General features: G+C 43.9%; 1 protein-coding gene across 1 annotated transcript in view; it reads left to right on the top strand.

The window, feature by feature from the left end:
• Positions 1 to 5,810: 5,810 nt before the first annotated feature.
• cyfip1 (cytoplasmic FMR1 interacting protein 1) overlaps positions 5,811 to 17,678 on the top strand; it is a 96,535-nt gene continuing 84,667 nt past the window's right edge. Inside the window, exons 1-4 of the mRNA XM_045697505.1 lie at positions 5,811 to 6,033; positions 13,922 to 14,042; positions 14,735 to 14,824; positions 17,402 to 17,479. Coding sequence (XP_045553461.1) covers positions 13,926 to 14,042; positions 14,735 to 14,824; positions 17,402 to 17,479 — 285 coding nt within the window. The 5' untranslated portion in view covers positions 5,811 to 6,033; positions 13,922 to 13,925. The remainder of the gene's footprint in view (positions 6,034 to 13,921; positions 14,043 to 14,734; positions 14,825 to 17,401; positions 17,480 to 17,678) is intronic.

Here is a 17,678-nt window from a genome sequence, read left to right as displayed (position 1 = left end):
ATGGTGGTATGTAATAGTGGTATAGAGATGGTGGTATGTAATAGTGGTATATAGATGGTGGTGTGTAATAGTGGTATATAGATGGTGGTATGTAATAGTGGTATAGATGGTGGTGTGTAATAGTGGTATATAGATGGTGGTATGTAATAGTGGTATATAGATGGTGGTGTGTAATAGTGGTATATAGATGGTGGTGTGTAATAGTGGTATATAGATGGTGGTGTGTAATAGTGGTATATAGATGGTGGTATGTAATAGTGGTATATAGATGGTGGTGTGTAATAGTGGTATATAGATGGTGGTGTGTAATAGTGGTATATAGATGGTGGTGTGTAATAGTGGTATATAGATGGTGGTGTGTAATAGTGGTATATAGATGGTGGTGTGTAATAGTGGTATATAGATGGTGGTGTGTAATAGCGGTATATAGATGGTGGTGTGTAATAGTGGTATATAGATGGTGGTGTGTAATAAGTGGTATATAGATGGTGGTGTGTAATAGCGGTATATAGATGGTGGTGTGTAATAGTGGTATAGATGGTGGTGTGTAATAGTGGTATATAGTTGGTGGTGGTGGTGTGTAATAGTGGTATATAGTTGGTGGTGTGTAATAGTGGTATATAGATGGTGGTTTTTTAATAGTGGTATATAGATGGTGGTGTGTAATAGTGGTATATAGATGGTGGTGTGTAATAGTGGTATATAGATGTTAGATGGTGGTGTGTAATAGTGGTATATAGATGTTAGATGGTGGTGTGTAATAGTGGTATATAGATGGTGGTGTGTAATAGTGGTATATAGATGGTGGTATGTAATAGTGGTATATAGATGGTGGTGTGTAATAGTGGTATATAGATGGTGGTATGTAATAGTGGTATATAGATGGTGGTGTGTAATGGTGGTATATAGATGGTTGTGTGTATTAGTGGTATATAGATGGTGGTGTGTAATAGTGGTATATAGATGGTGGTATGTAATAGTGGTATATAGATGGTGGTGTGTAATAGTGGTATATAGTTGGTGGTATGTAATAGTGGTATATAGATGGTGGTGTGTAATAGTGGTATATAGATGGTGGTGTGTAATAGTGGTATATAGATGGTGGTGTGTTATAGTGGTATATAGATGTTAGATGGTGGTGTGTAATAGTGGTATATAGATGGTGGTGTGTAATAGTGGTATATAGATGGTGGTGTGTAATAGTGGTATATAGATGGTGGTGTGTAATAGTGGTATATAGATGTTAGATGGTGGTGTGTAATAGTGGTATATAGATGGTGGTGTGTAATAGTGGTATATAGATGGTGGTGTGTAATAGTGGTATATAGATGGTGGTATGTAATAGTGGTATATAGATGGTGGTGTGGTATATAGATGGTGGTGTGTAATAGTGGTATATAGATGTTAGATGGTGGTGTGTAATAGTAGTATATAGGTGGTGGTGTGTAATAGTGGTATATAGATGTTAGATGGTGGTGTGTAATAGTGGTATATAGTTGGTGGTATGTAATAGTGGTATATAGATGGTGGTGTGTAATAGTGGTATATAGATGGTGGTGTGTAATAGTGGTATATAGATGGTGGTGTGTAATAGTGGTATATAGATGGTGGTGTGTTATAGTGGTATATAGATGTTAGATGGTGGTGTGTAATAGTGGTATATAGATGGTGGTGTGTAATAGTGGTATATAGATGGTGGTATGTAATAGTGGTATATAGATGGTGGTGTGTAATAGTGGTATATAGATGGTGGTGGTGTGTAATAGTGGTATATAGATGGTGGTGTGTAATAGTGGTATATAGATGGTGGTGTGTAATAGTGGTATATAGATGGTGGTGTGTAATAGTGGTATATAGATGGTGGTATGTAATAGTGGTATATAGATGGTGGTGTGTAATAGTGGTATATAGATGGTGGTATGTAATAGTGGTATATAGATGGTGGTGTGTAATAGTGGTATATAGATGGTGGTGTGTAATAGTGGTATATAGATGGTGGTGTGTAATAGTGGTATATAGATGTTAGATGGTGGTATGTAATAGTGGTATATAGATGGTGGTGTGTAATAGTGGTATATAGATGGTGGTGTGTAATAGTGGTATATAGATGGTGGTGTGTAATAGTGGTATATAGTTGGTGGTGTGTAATAGTGGTATATAGATGGTGGTGTGTAATAGTGGTATATAGATGGTGGTATGTAATAGTGGTATATAGATGGTGGTGTGTAATAGTGGTATATAGATGGTGGTGGTGTGTAATAGTGGTATATAGATGGTGGTGTGTAATAGTGGTATATAGATGGTGGTGTGTAATAGTGGTATATAGATGTTAGATGGTGGTGTGTAATAGTGGTATATAGTTGGTGGTGTGCAATAGTGGTATATAGATGTTAGATGGTGGTGTGTAATAGTGGTGTATAGATGGTGGTATGTAATAGTGGTATATAGATGGTGGTGTGTAATAGTGGTATATAGATGGTGGTGTGTAATAGTGGTATATAGATGTTAGATGGTGGTGTGTAATAGTGGTATATAGGTGGTGGTGTGTAATAGTGGTATATAGATGGTGGTGTGTAATAGTGGTATATAGATGTTAGATGGTGGTGTGTAATAGTGGTATATATATGGTGGTATGTAATAGTGGTATATAGATGGTGGTATGTAATAGTGGTATATAGATGGTGGTGTGTAATAGTGGTATATAGATGTTAGATGGTGGTATGTAATAGTGGTATATAGATGGTGGTGTGTAATAGTGGTATATAGATGGTGGTGTGTAATAGTGGTATATAGATGGTGGTGTGTTATAGTGGTATATAGATGTTAGATGGTGGTGTGTAATAGTGGTATATAGATGGTGGTGTGTAATAGTGGTATATAGATGGTGGTGTGTAATAGTGGTATATAGATGGTGGTGTGTAATAGTGGTATATAGATGTTAGATGGTGGTATGTAATAGTGGTATATAGATGGTGGTATGTAATAGTGGTATATAGATGGTGGTGTGTAATAGTGGTATATAGATGTTAGATGGTGGTGTGTAATAGTACTATATAGATGTTAGATGGTGGTGTGTAATAGTGGTATATAGGTGGTGGTGTGTAATAGTGGTATATAGATGGTGGTGTGTAATAGTGGTATATAGATGTTAGATGGTGGTGTGTAATAGTGGTATATATATGGTGGTATGTAATAGTGGTATATAGATGGTGGTATGTAATAGTGGTATATAGATGGTGGTGTGTAATAGTGGTATATAGATGTTAGATGGTGGTATGTAATAGTGGTATATAGATGGTGGTGTGTAATAGTGGTATATAGATGGTGGTATGTAATAGTGGTATATAGGTGGTGGTGTGTAATAGTGGTATATAGATGGTGGTGTGTAATAGTGGTATATAGGTGGTGGTGTGTAATAGTGGTGTATAGATGGTGGTGTGTAATAGTGGTATATAGATGGTGGTGTGTAATAGTGGTATATAGTTGGTGGTATGACATAGTGGTATAGATGGTGGTGTGTAATAGTGGTATATAGATGGTGGTATTTAATAGTGGTATATAGATGGTGGTGTGTAATAGTGGTATAGAGATGGTGGTATGTAATAGTGGTATATAGATGGTGGTGTGTAATAGTGGTATATAGATGGTGGTATGTAATAGTGGTATAGATGGTGGTGTGTAATAGTGGTATATAGATGGTGGTATGTAATAGTGGTATATAGATGGTGGTGTGTAATAGTGGTATATAGATGGTGGTGTGTAATAGTGGTATATAGATGGTGGTGTGTAATAGTGGTATATAGATGGTGGTATGTAATAGTGGTATATAGATGGTGGTGTGTAATAGTGGTATATAGATGGTGGTGTGTAATAGTGGTATATAGATGGTGGTGTGTAATAGTGGTATATATATGGTGGTGTGTAATAGTGGTATATAGATGGTGGTGTGTAATAGTGGTATATAGATGGTGGTGTGTAATAGCGGTATATAGATGGTGGTGTGTAATAGTGGTATATAGATGGTGGTGTGTAATAAGTGGTATATAGATGGTGGTGTGTAATAGCGGTATATAGATGGTGGTGTGTAATAGTGGTATAGATGGTGGTGTGTAATAGTGGTATATAGTTGGTGGTGGTGGTGTGTAATAGTGGTATATAGTTGGTGGTGTGTAATAGTGGTATATAGATGGTGGTTTTTTAATAGTGGTATATAGATGGTGGTGTGTAATAGTGGTATATAGATGGTGGTGTGTAATAGTGGTATATAGATGTTAGATGGTGGTGTGTAATAGTGGTATATAGGTGGTGGTGTGTAATAGTGGTATATAGATGTTAGATGGTGGTGTGTAATAGTGGTATATAGATGGTGGTGTGTAATAGTGGTATATAGATGGTGGTGTGTAATAGTGGTATATAGATGGTGGTATGTAATAGTGGTATATAGATGGTGTTGTGTAATGGTGGTATATAGATGGTGGTGTGTATTAGTGGTATATAGATGGTGGTGTGTAATAGTGGTATATAGATGGTGGTATGTAATAGTGGTATATAGATGGTGGTGTGTAATAGTGGTATATAGTTGGTGGTATGTAATAGTGGTATATAGATGGTGGTGTGTAATAGTGGTATATAGATGGTGGTGTGTAATAGTGGTATATAGATGGTGGTGTGTAATAGTGGTATATAGATGGTGGTGTGTTATAGTGGTATATAGATGTTAGATGGTGGTGTGTAATAGTGGTATATAGATGGTGGTGTGTAATAGTGGTATATAGATGGTGGTGTGTAATAGTGGTATATAGATGTTAGATGGTGGTGTGTAATAGTGGTATATAGATGGTGGTGTGTAATAGTGGTATATAGTTGGTGGTGTGTAATAGTGGTATATAGATGGTGGTATGTAATAGTGGTATATAGATGGTGGTGTGTAATAGTGGTATATAGATGGTGGTGTGTAATAGTGGTATATAGATGTTAGATGGTGGTGTGTAATAGTGGTATATAGGTGGTGGTGTGTAATAGTGGTATATAGATGTTAGATGGTGGTGTGTAATAGTGGTATATAGTTGGTGGTATGTAATAGTGGTATATAGATGGTGGTGTGTAATAGTGGTATATAGATGGTGATGTGTAATAGTGGTATATAGATGGTGGTGTGTAATAGTGGTATATAGATGGTGGTGTGTTATAGTGGTATATAGATGTTAGATGGTGGTGTGTAATAGTGGTATATAGATGGTGGTGTGTAATAGTGGTATATAGATGGTGGTGTGTAATAGTGGTATATAGATGGTGGTGTGTAATAGTGGTATATAGATGTTAGATGGTGGTGTGTAATAGTGGTATATAGATGGTGGTATGTAATAGTGCTATATAGATGGTGGTGTGTAATAGTGGTATATAGATGTTAGATGGTGGTGTGTAATAGTGGTATATAGATGGTGGTGTGTAATAGTGGTATATAGATGGTGGTGTGTAATAGTGGTATATAGATGGTGGTGTGTAATAGTGGTATATAGATGTTAGATGGTGGTATGTAATAGTGGTATATAGATGGTGGTATGTAATAGTGGTATATAGATGGTGGTGTGTAATAGTGGTATATAGATGTTAGATGGTGGTGTGTAATAGTGGTATATAGATGTTAGATGGTGGTGTGTAATAGTGGTATATAGATGTTAGATGGTGGTTTGTAATAGTGCTCTATCACAAACTGTAACGTGAATAATCCCACACTCCCGCACAGTAGGTGGCAGCAAGCAGAAACAGATATAGGAATGCCACGATACCAAAGAAGAAGAACAATTTCTTTATTTCAGTCAGTGGGACAGAAACTCCGTGGTCTGTGCAAATCCTCGCCTTCTTCCTCTGTAACATCGGCAAGGGAAGAAGGTTTCACTGACTACAAACTGGGATATCTGTGCTTTTCTACTACCATTGCGTTCCAAGGAGCGTCCAGATTGTGAATAGTAGTTTTAAAGAAGGGTTTTTAATCTGGTTAAGAGGACCACATTCCCAGGGAAATAAGGTGGGGTGAGTAACTAGTTACTTTACTATAGTCAGCTGGGAACGTTTACTCTGTGTCCTGACTAACTTCCTGGGATCTGTCTTTCTGCTTTAGTGTTTCTCTATGGGTGTTGTCGTTTGTTTATTCGCCTTGTTTTATTACTTATGGGTTTTGTGCACAAGAAAAGTAAAGTTTTTATCGAGTTTACACGGCATAATAAATGAGTTGTGTGTTTATTGTGTTGATTGATGAAAGGAAAGGGCGTGTAGATTAACCGCAGCTACATTGTCCTTGTCTAAAGCTGTTCTGTAGGCCTGATTTACTGAGCGACTAATCAGACTAGTTAGGGCACACGCAACAGGCTGCTCTCCGTATATCCGCCCTTAGAGAGTCAATCTTTTTATTTATTTTATTTCACACATTTTCAAACAAGTCATGGTTGTTGACTGACAAACCAATGACAAAAGACAACGTTAATCCAGTGCTCCAAATAATTGACTTTTATATTGAGGAATAGAGATTTCAAAGTCGACATTTTATCATTATTTCTGAACTAAAGTCATGCCCATTGCTCTGCGAAATGAGATGTTTTTTTAAAAGGTGGAGGGGAATGTATTTGAACCAGATCTCTGTTAGGTAAATACAAATTGGTGCATTCATGGATATCATAAGGTGAATGCACCAATTTGTAAGTCGCTTTGGATAAGAGCGTCTGCTAAATGACGTAAATGATGGAACTACATTTCTTTGTTGATGTGTGTTGACAAGGGATGTGCAGTAGGCTAGATCAGTTTCTAATGACTCGTATCAGATGTTTTGGGTGAAGTTCGGGCTGCATGTCCCAGGTTTCTGTAAAAACCCCGTGCTGTCGTTCCTTGGCATACATCCACAATGCTGGATCCATTCGGCAATTTACTCGCCACAAGCACTTCAAAAGGAAAGCTTCTCTTCAAGCTCAAAACTTCCGTATTGAGACCAGATAAGTCTAGTGACCCTTCAGCAAGGAACTCAGTTTGCTCAGCTGTCTTCCTTCCTCGTATGATCAGGCAAAGCACAGTAGAGAGAGAGAGAGGGGAGAGTTTCTGTTTTAGGAGAAGTGAAAGAGTGCATCTGTAGATGGGGGAGGGTGCCGACAGGGTCCCTGTATATCTGGGCCCTGGTATATCTGGGCCCGGGTATATCTGGGCCCCTGGTATATCTGGGCCCCTGGTATATCTGGGCCCCTGGTATATCTGGGCCCCTGGTATATCTGGGCCCCTGGTATATCTGGGCCCCGGTATATCTGGGCCTGGTATATCTGTGCCCTGGTATATCTGGACCCCGATACATCTGGGCCCCGTATATCTGGGCCCTGGTACATCTGGTATATCTGGATTTGTTGTGGTGGTAGGTAGGATATATCCATTCATTTACAGGTGTTTCATTCCGGTTATTACCGGTTATACCGGTTATTTTGACAGCAGGAGTTTATTGTGATTTCACACCTTGTATATTTCTGACATGGGGGTTCCTCCACTGCTGACTTATTGCGTGACATTGTTCTCTTTGCTTCTGCTCAAGACAAAGCTACACTTCCAAAAACACTTGATTTGAGTAAGCTGCTGAGTCTACCAGACCAAGTCAGTATAACCCAGGACCAGGCTTCACCAGAACCAGGCTTCACCAGGACCAGGCTTCACCAGGACCAGGCTTCACCAGAACCAGACCAAGTCAATATAACCCAGGACCAGGCTTCACCAGGACCAGGCTTCACCAGAACCAGACCAAGCTTCAGTCTGTCAGTATAACCCAGGACCAGGCTTCACCAGAACCAGGCTTCACCAGAACCAGACCAAGCTGCAGTCTGTCAGTATAACCCAGAACCAGGCTTCACCAGAACCAGACCAAGCTGCAGTCTGTCAGTGTAACCCAGGACCAGGCTTCACCAGAACCAGGCTTCACCAGAACCAGACCAAGCTGCAGTCTGTCAGTATAACCCAGAACCAGGCTTATTGTTTTGAAGGGGGTGGGGGGTGTTCGGAGACAAGCTGAAGTCAGTAGTGGAAAGTCTACTCCCCTTCGTCTGTGATTGGTCAACAGTAGGGATTCTTCAATAAAGTCTTTGTCATTCAACGAGAGACGGCTCATTTTCATGAACATGTTTTCATTGAGAAATACTGAACCAAACATTACTAGTTAGATGTAAAACTGAGCAACTAAGACCTCCTTGGCAAAAAGTTTTAAATGAATGGCAAATTTCTTGAGTTATCTTAGATTAATTCTGACTATTTGGGCGTCTCAAAATGGACAAACAGCTTGAAAAACAACAATATAACTAAGGTCTTTTAAGGTAGTATGCACATTCCTTCAAGCACACTGAAGCTGAAGCATGAGGACGCCTTTACTGTGGGGTTGCATTCCAAACTGCACCCTATTGCCTATATAGTGCACTACTTTAGACCAGAGCCCTCTGTGTCCCCAGAGCCTGTCTGTCTCAGTTAGAGCTAGCTGTGTCCCCCAGCCTGTCTGTCTGTCTCAGTTAGAGCTAGCTGTGTCCCACAGCCTGTCTGTCTGTCTCAGTTAGAGCTAGCTGTGTCCCCCAGCCTGTCTGTCTGTCTCAGTTAGAGCTAGCTGTGTCCCCCAGCCTGTCTGTCTGTCTCAGTTAGAGCTAGCTGTGTCCCCCAGCCTGTCTGTCTGTCTCAGTTAGAGCTAGCTGTGTCCCCCAGCCTGTCTGTCTGTCTCAGTTAGAGCTAGCTGTGTCCCCCAGCCTGTCTGTCTGTCTCAGTTAGAGCTAGCTGTGTCCCCAGCCTGTCTGTCTGTCTGTCTGTCTCAGTTAGAGCTAGCTGTGTCCCCAGCCTGTCTGTCTGTCTGTCTCAGTTAGAGCTAGCTGTGTCCCCCAGCCTGTCTGTCTGTCTCAGTTAGAGCTAGCTGTGTCCCCAGCCTGTCTGTCTGTCTGTCTCAGTTAGAGCTAGCTGTGTCCCCAGCCTGTCTGTCTGTCTCAGTTAGAGCTAGCTGTGTCCCCAGAGCCTGTCTGTCTCAGTTAGAGCTAGCTGTGTCCCCAGAGCCTGTCTGTCTCAGTTAGAGCTAGCTGTGTCCCCAGTCTGTCTGTCTCAGTTAGAGCTAGCTGTGTCCCCAGAGCCTGTCTGTCTCAGTTAGAGCTAGCTGTGTCCCCAGTCTGTCTGTCTGTCTCAGTTAGAGCTAGCTGTGTCCCCAGTCTGTCTGTCTCAGTTAGGGCTAGCTGTGTCCCCAGCCTGTCTGTCTCAGTTAGGGCTAGCTGTGTCCCCAGCCTGTCTGTCTGTCTCAGTTAGAGCACTCTGTGTCCCCAGCCTGTCTGTCTGTCTCAGTTAGAGCTAGCTGTGTCCCCAGCCTGTCTGTCTGTCTCAGTTAGAGCTAGCTGTGTCCCCAGCCTGTCTGTCTGTCTCAGTTAGAGCTAGCTGTGTCCCCAGAGCCTGTCTGTCTCAGTTAGATTAAATAATGCAAAAACAAAGTGTTGGAGAAGAAAGTAAAAGTGCAATATGTGCCATGTAAAAAAGCTAACATTTAAGTTCCTTGCTCAGAACATATGAAAGCTGGTGGTTCAATATTCCCACTTAAGAAGTTTTAGGTTGTAGTTATTAGAGGAATTATAGGACTTTCTCTCTATACCATTTGTATTTCATATACCTTTGACTATGTGATTTTCTTATAGGCGCTTTAGTATTGCCAGTCTAATCTTGGGAGTTGATAGGCTTGAAGTCATAAGCAGGAGACTCATATCTCTCTCTCTCACTTTAAGCATCAACTGTCAGAGCAGCTTACAGATCATTGCACCTGTACATAGCCCATCTGTAAATAGCCCATCCAACTACCTCATCCCCATGTTATTTATTTGTTGCTCCTTTGCACCCCAACCTCTCTACTTGCACATTCATCTTCTGCACATCTATCACTCCAGTGTTTAATTGCTAAATTGTAATTATTTCGCCACAATGGCCTATTTAATACCTTACCTCCCTAATCTTACCTCATTTGCACATACTGTATATATACTTTTCTATTGTGTTATTGATTGTATGTTTGTTTATTCCATGTGTAACTCTGTGTTGTTTGTGTCGCACTGCTTTGCTTTATCTTGGCCAGGTCGCAGTTGTAAGCTTGGCTAGGAGCTGCTGGCAAACGCAGTAAAGTGTTATTTGAATGAATGCTTACGAGCCTGCTGCTGCCTAGCACCGCTCAGTCAGACTGCTCTATCAAATATCAAATCATAGACTTAATTATAATGAACACACAGAAATACGAGCCTTTGGTCATTAATATGGTCAAATCCGGAAACTATCATTTCGAAAACAAAACATTTATTATTTTAGTGAAATACAGAACCGTTCTGTATTTTGTCAAACGGGTGGCATCCATAAGTCTAAATATTTCTGTTACATTGCACAACCTTCAATGTTATGTCATTGGCAAATTAATTTCGGTCTTTGTTAGGCAGAAACACAGTTCGCAACGAGCCAGGCGGCCCAAACTGTTGCATATACCCTGACTCTGCTTGTACTGAACACAAGACAAGTGACATCAATTTCCCTGGTTAATATTGCCCGCTAACATGAATTTCTTTTAACTAAATATGCAGGTTTAAAAATATATACTTCTGTGTAATGATTTTAAGAAAGGCATTGATGTTTATGGTTAGGTACATTGGTGCAACGACAGTGATTTTTTTCGTGAATGTGCTTGTTAAATCACCCGTTTGGCGAAGTAGGCTGTGATTCAATGATAAATTAACAGGCACCGCTTTGATTATATGCAACGCAGGACAAGCTAGTTAACCTAGTAATATCATCAACCATGTGTAGTTAACTAGTAATTATGTGAAGATTGATTGTTTTTTTTATAAGATAAGTTTAATGCTAGCTAGCACCTTACCTTGGCTCATTACAGCCACAAGGTCCTTTTGACGCTGCACTCGCGTAACAGGTGGTCAGTCTGCCATGCAGTTTCCTCATGGATTGCAAGGTAATCAGCCATAATCGGCGTCCAAAAAGGCCGGTTACCGATTGTTATGAAAACTTGAAATCGGCCGTAATTAATTGGTTCTGTCGTGCCCTCTTCACGACTGTCTTGGTGTGCTTGGTCCATGTTAGTTTGTTGGTGATGTGGACACCAAGGAACTTGAAGCTCTCAACCTGCTCTACTACAGCCCTGTCGATGAGAATGGGGGCGTGCTCGGTCCTCCTTTTCCTGTAGTCTACAATCATCTCCTTTGTCTTGATCACGTTGAGGGAGAGGTTGTTGTCCTGGCACCACCCGGCCAGGTTTCTGACCTCCTCCCTATAGGCTGTCTCGTCGTTGTCGTGATCAGGCCTACCACTGTTGTGTCGTCTGCAAATGTAATGATGGTGTTGGAGTCGTGCCTGGCCGTGCAGTCGTGGGTGAACAGGAAGTACAGGAGGGGACTGAGCACGCACCCCTGAGGGGCCCCTGTGTTGAGGATCAGCATGGCGGATGTGTTGTTATCTACCCTTACCACCTGGGGGCGGCCCGTCAGGAAGTCCAGGATCCAGTTGCAGAGGGAGTTGTTTAGTCCCAGGGTCCTTAGCTTAGTGATGAGCTTTGAGGGCACTATGGTGTTGAACGCTGAGCTGTAGTCAATGAATAGCATTCTCACATAGGTGTTCCTTTTGTCCAGGTGGGAAAGGGCAGTGTGTAGTGCAATAGAGATTGCATCATCTGTGGATCTGTTGATGCGGTATGCAAATTGGAGTGAGTCTAGGGTTTCTGGGATGGTGTTGATGTGAGCCAGGACCAGCCTTTCAAAGCACTTCATGGCTACAGACGTGAGTGCTACGGGTTGGTAGTCATTTAGGCAGGTCACCTTAATGGTCTTGGGCACAGGGACTATGGTGGTCTGCTTAAAACATGTCGGTATTACAGACTCGGACAGGGAGAGGTTGAAAATGTCAGTGAAGACACTTGCCAGTTGGTCAGCGCATGCTCACAGTACACGTCCTGGTTATCCGTCTGGCCCAGCGGCCTTGTGAATGTTGACCTGGTCTTACTCACATCGGCGGCGGAGAGCGTGATGACACAGTCTTCCGGTACAGCTGGTGCTCTCATGCATGTTTCAGTGTTATTTGCCTCGAAGCGAGCATAGAAGTAGTTTAGCTCGTCTGGTATGCTCATGTCACTGGGCAGCTCTCAGCTGTGCTTCCATTTGTAGTCTGTAATAGTTTGCAAGCCCTGCCACATCCGCCGAGCGTCAGAGCCGGTGTAGTACGATTCGATCTTAGTCCTGTATTGATGCTTTGCCTGTTTGATGGTTCGCCGCAGTGCATAGCAGGATTTCTTATAAGCTTCCGGGTTAGAGTCCCGCTCCTTGAAAGCGGCAGCTCTACCCTTTAGCTCAGTGCAAATGTTGCCTGAAATCCATGGCTTCTGGTTGGGGTAAGTACGTACAGTCACAGTGGGGACGACGTCATCAATGCACTTATTGATGAAGCCAATGACTGAGGTGGTGTACTCCTCAATGCCATCGGAAGAATCCCGGAACATGTTCCAGTCTGTGATAGCAAAACAGTCCTGTAGTTTAGCATCTGCTTCATCTGACCACCTTTTTTTAAATCACTGCACATTTAACATGTTGATAGAAATTTGGTAAAGTTTCCCTGCATTAAAGTCCCCGGCTACTAGGAGCGTCGCCTCTGGGTGAGCGTTATCTTGTTTGCTTATGGCGGTATACAGCTCATTCAATGCTGTCTTAGTGCCAGCATCGGTCTGTGGTGGTAAATAGACAGCTACGAAAAATACAGATGAAAACTCTCTCGGTAGATAGTGTGGTCTACAGTTTATCATGAGATACTCTACCTTAGGCGAGCAATAACTCGAGACTTCCTTAGATATCGTGCACCAGCTGTTATTTACAAAACTACACAGTCCACCGCCCTTTGTCTTACCAGACGCTGCTGTTCTATCCTGCCAGTATAGCGTGTAACTAGCCACCCTGGCGGCAGGGTTGCCTAGTGGTTAGAGCGTTGAGTTAATAACTGAAAGGTTGCAAGTTCGAATCCCCAAGCTGACAAGGTACAGATCTGTCATTCTGCCCCTGAACAAGGCAGTTAACCCACTGTTCCCCGGGCGCCGAAGATGTGGATGTCGATTAAGGCAACCCCCCAAGGCACCTCTCTGATTCAGAGGGGTTGGGTTAAATGCGGAAGACACATTTCAGTTGAAGGCATTCAGTTGTACAACTGACTAGGTATCCCGCCTTTCCTTACTTACTGATAGTGTCGTCGTTCAGCCACGACTCCGTGAAGCATAAGATGTAACAGTTTTGAATGTCCAGTTGGTAGTTTAATCTTCCGCGAGAAAGCAGTATATCCTTTGCGTCGGTCAGAGTCGTGAAAGGAAAAAAAAGGATTCTACTTGTCCGTGGTGAGTAATCGCAGCCCTGATGTCTAGAAGTTATTTCCGGTCATAAGAGAACGGTAACTGCAACATTATGTACAAAATAAGTAAAACAATAAGTTGCAAATAAACAAACCAAATAACACAATAGGTCGGGGACACATAAGACTTCCTCTCCGGCGCCGTCTTATCTGTGGGTTGTTCCAGCAGCATCCTATCTCTAACTCCTATATCTGTGGGTTGTTCCAGCAGCATCCTATCTCTAACCCCTATATCTGTGGGTTGTTCCAGCAGCATCCTATCTCTAACCCCTATATCTGTGGGTTGTTCCAGCAGCATCCTATCTCTAACCCCTATATCTGTGGGTTGTTCCAGCAGCATCCTATCTCTAACCCCTATATCTGTGGGTTGTTCCAGCAGCATCCTATCTCTAACTCCTATATCTGTGGGTTGTTCCAGCAGCAGCATCCTATCTCTAACCCCTATATCTGTGGGTTGTTCCAGCAGCAGCATCCTATCTCTAACCCCTATATCTGTGGGTTGTTCCAGCAGCATCATGGCGTCCACGGTGACCCTGGAGGATGCTTTGTCCAATGTGGACCTTCTGGAGGAGCTGCCTCTCCCAGACCAGCAGCCCTGCATCGAGCCCCTGCCCTGCTCCCTCATGTACCAGGTACGAACTGTTCCCAGACCAGCAGCCCTGTCCTCCTCCCTCATGTACCAGGAAAGAACTGTTCTCAGACCAGCAGCCTTGCATCGAGCCCCTGGCCTGCTCCCTCATGTACCAGGTAAGAACTGTTCTCAGACCAGCAGCCCTGCATCGAGTCCCTGCCCTGCTCCCTCATGTACCAGGTAAGAACTGTTCCCAGACCAGCAGCCCTGTCCTGCTCCCTCATGTACCAGGAAAGAACTGTTCTCAGACCAGCAGCCCTGCATCGAGCCCCTGGCCTGCTCCCTCATGTACCAGGTAAGAACTGTTCTCAGACCAGCAGCCCTGCATCGAGTCCCTGCCCTGCTCCCTCATGTACCAGGTAAGAACTGTTCCCAGACCACCCTGTCCTCCTCCCTCATGTACCAGGTAAGAACTGTTCTCAGACCAGCAGCCCTGCATCGAGCCCCTGGCCTGCTCCCTCATGTACCAGGTAAGAACTGTTCCCAGACCAGCATCGAGCCCCTGTCCTCCTCCCTCATGTACCAGGTAAGAACTGTTCCCAGACCAGCAGCCCTGCATCGAGCCCCTGGCCTGCTCCTTCATGTACCAGGTAATTACAGTATTCCTTTGCACCGTGTCTGTACACCACCATGCACAGAGCTCGCTGGTAGAATTCCTTTGATTCCAATCTAACATCCCATCTCTTTGCACAGCCCAACTTCAACACCAACTTTGAAGACCGTAATGCCTTTGTGACGGGGATCGCCAGATATATCGAGCAGGCCACCGTCCACTCTAGCATGGTGAGTACCAGTTTCCAGATATATCGAGCAGGCCACCGTCCACTCTAGCATGGTGAGGACCAGTCTCCAGATATATCGAGCAGGCCACCGTCCACTCTAGCATGGTGAGGACCAGTCTCCAGATATATCGAGCAGGCCACCGTCCACTCTAGCATGGTGAGGACCAGTCTCCAGATATATCGAGCAGGCCACCGTCCACTCTAGCATGGTGAGGACCAGTCTCCAGATATATCGAGCAGGCCACCGTCCACTCTAGCATGGTGAGGACCAGTCGTAGCCTCATGAATAGATTGAAAATGTATTCGTTATGCCTTTTGGAATGAATAAACTCAGTTCATTAACTTCCTCTAAACGCTCTAGTCTGTTGATACTTTCACATGGGAGACTAAGTCCCCAGAACAGGGACAAGAGAAGGGTAGAGTTAGAGAGAGAGAAGGAAGGGTAGAGTTAGAAAGAGAGCTGGTGAGATGGTTTATATGGGTGAAATAAGGGTTTATATGGGTGAAATAAGGATTTATTAGGGTTTATATGGGTGAAATAAGCCTGAGGAGACTTGGCTGTGTCCCTGTGACAGGAACGAGGACCCAGGCCAACCTCTTGGTCCGCATCACAAATGGCACCCTATTCCCTATATAGACCCCTATGGCTCTGGTCTAAATTAGTGCACTATATAGGGTTCTGGTCTAAAGTAGTGCACTATATAGGGAATAGAATGGCATTTGGGACACTTCCCAGGTCTCTCTGCTGCACTGTGACATGTCTGCTTTAGGAGGGGAATAATGGTGAATAGTGGTGCTTTGTACTCAGTTAGTGATGTTTCAGAGCGCCTGCCCACCTGCCAAGGCTCTATCAAACAGCACTTTGTAACCAGGCTGCCAGCCAACCAACCAGTCAGACAACCAGGCAGTCAGCTAGTCAGCCAGCCAACCAACCAGACAGCCAACCAGACAGCCAACCAGTCAGCTATCCAGACAGCCAACCAACCAACCAGGCAGCCAACCAGGCAGCCAACCAGTCAGCTATCCAGACAGCCAGCCAACCAACCAGACAGCCAACCAGGTAGCCAGCCAGTCAGCTATCCAGACAGCCAACCAACCAACCAGGCAGCCAACCAGTCAGCTATCCAGACAGCCAACCAACCAGGCAGCCAGCCAGGCAGCCAACCAGTCAGCTAGTCAGTCAGTCAGCCAACCAGTCAGCTATCCAGACAGCCAACCAACCAGGCAGCCAGCCAGCCAACCAACCAGCCAGCCAACGAGGCAGCCAACCAGTCAGCTAGTCAGTCAGCCAGTCAGTCAGCCAACCAGTCATCTAGTCAGACAAGCAGTCACAGGGACCAGGGCTGCTCTGAATGCACTGAAGCACTACAATACCTCAGCAACCTCTGAGAGAGAGAGGCTAGTAGCTGTATTGAAGCTCTGAGAGGCTAGTAGCTGTATTGAACCTCTGAGAGCCTAGTAGCTGTATTGTACCTCTGAGAGGCTAGTAGCTGTATTGAAGCTCTGAGAGGCTAGTAGCTGTATTGAACCTCTGAGAGGCTAGTAGCTGTATTGTACCTCTGAGAGGCTAGTAGCTGTATTGAACCTCTGAGAGGCTGGTAGCTGTATTGTACCTCTGAGAGGCTAGTAGCTGTATTGAAGCTCTGAGAGGCTAGTAGCTGTATTGAACCTCTGAGAGGCTAGTAGCTGTATTGAACCTCTGAGAGGCTAGTAGCTGTATTGAACCGCTGAGAGAGAGGGCAGTAGCTGTATTGAACCTCTGAGAGGCTAGTAGCTGTATTGAACCTCTGAGAGGCTAGTAGCTGTATTGTACCTCTGAGAGGCTAGTAGCTGTATTGTACCTCTGAGAGGCTGGTAGCTGTATTGTACCTCTGAGAGGCTAGTAGCTGTATTGAACCTCTGAGAGGCTAGTAGCTGTATTGAACCTCTGAGAGGCTAGTAGCTGTATTGAACCTCTGAGAGGCTAGTAGCTGTATTGAACCTCTGAGAGGCTAGTAGCTGTATTGAACCGCTGAGAGAGAGGGCAGTAGCTGTATTGAACCTCTGAGAGGCTAGTAGCTGTATTGAACCTCTGAGAGGCTAGTAGCTGTATTGAACCTCTGAGAGGCTAGTAGCTGTATTGAACCGCTGAGAGGGAGGGCAGTAGCTGTATTGAACCTCTGAGAGGCTAGTAGCTGTATTGAACCTCTGAGAGGCTAGTAGCTGTATTGAACCTCTGAGAGGCTAGTAGCTGTATTGAACCTCTGAGAGGCTAGTAGCTGTATTGTACCTCTGAGAGGCTAGTAGCTGTATTGTACCTCTGAGAGGCTAGTAGCTGTATTGAACCTCTGAGAGGCTAGTAGCTGTATTGAACCTCTGAGAGGCTAGTAGCTGTATTGAACCTCAGAGAGGCTAGTAGCTGTATTGAACCTCAGAGAGGCTAGTAGCTGTATTGAACCTCAGAGAGGCTAGTAGCTGTATTGAACCTCAGAGAGGCTAGTAGCTGTATTGAACCTCTGAGAGGCTAGTAGCTGTATTGAACCTCTGAGAGGCTAGTAGCTGTATTGTGTTTGAGAGCCTTTTAAATGTCTTCCCTCAGAATGAGATGCTGGAGGAGGGCCAGGAGTATGCTGTGATGCTGTACACGTGGAGGAGCTGCTCTCGCGCGATCCCACAGGTAACCACAGCATGGCTGACTGATATACTGCTCTTTTGCTATCCCAGGCTGACTGATATACTGCTCTCACGCTATCCCACAGGTAACCACCTCATGGCTGACTGATATACTGCTCTCACGCTATCCCACAGGTAACCACCTCATGGCTGACTGATATACTGCTCTAATGCTATCCCACAGGTAACCACAGCATGGCTGA

Source organism: Salmo salar, chromosome ssa16 (genome assembly GCF_905237065.1).
Source record: "Salmo salar chromosome ssa16, Ssal_v3.1, whole genome shotgun sequence".
Lineage (NCBI taxonomy): Eukaryota > Metazoa > Chordata > Actinopteri > Salmoniformes > Salmonidae > Salmo > Salmo salar.
Note: the sequence above shows the minus strand (reverse complement) of the source record. Positions and strands in the feature narration are given on the sequence as shown.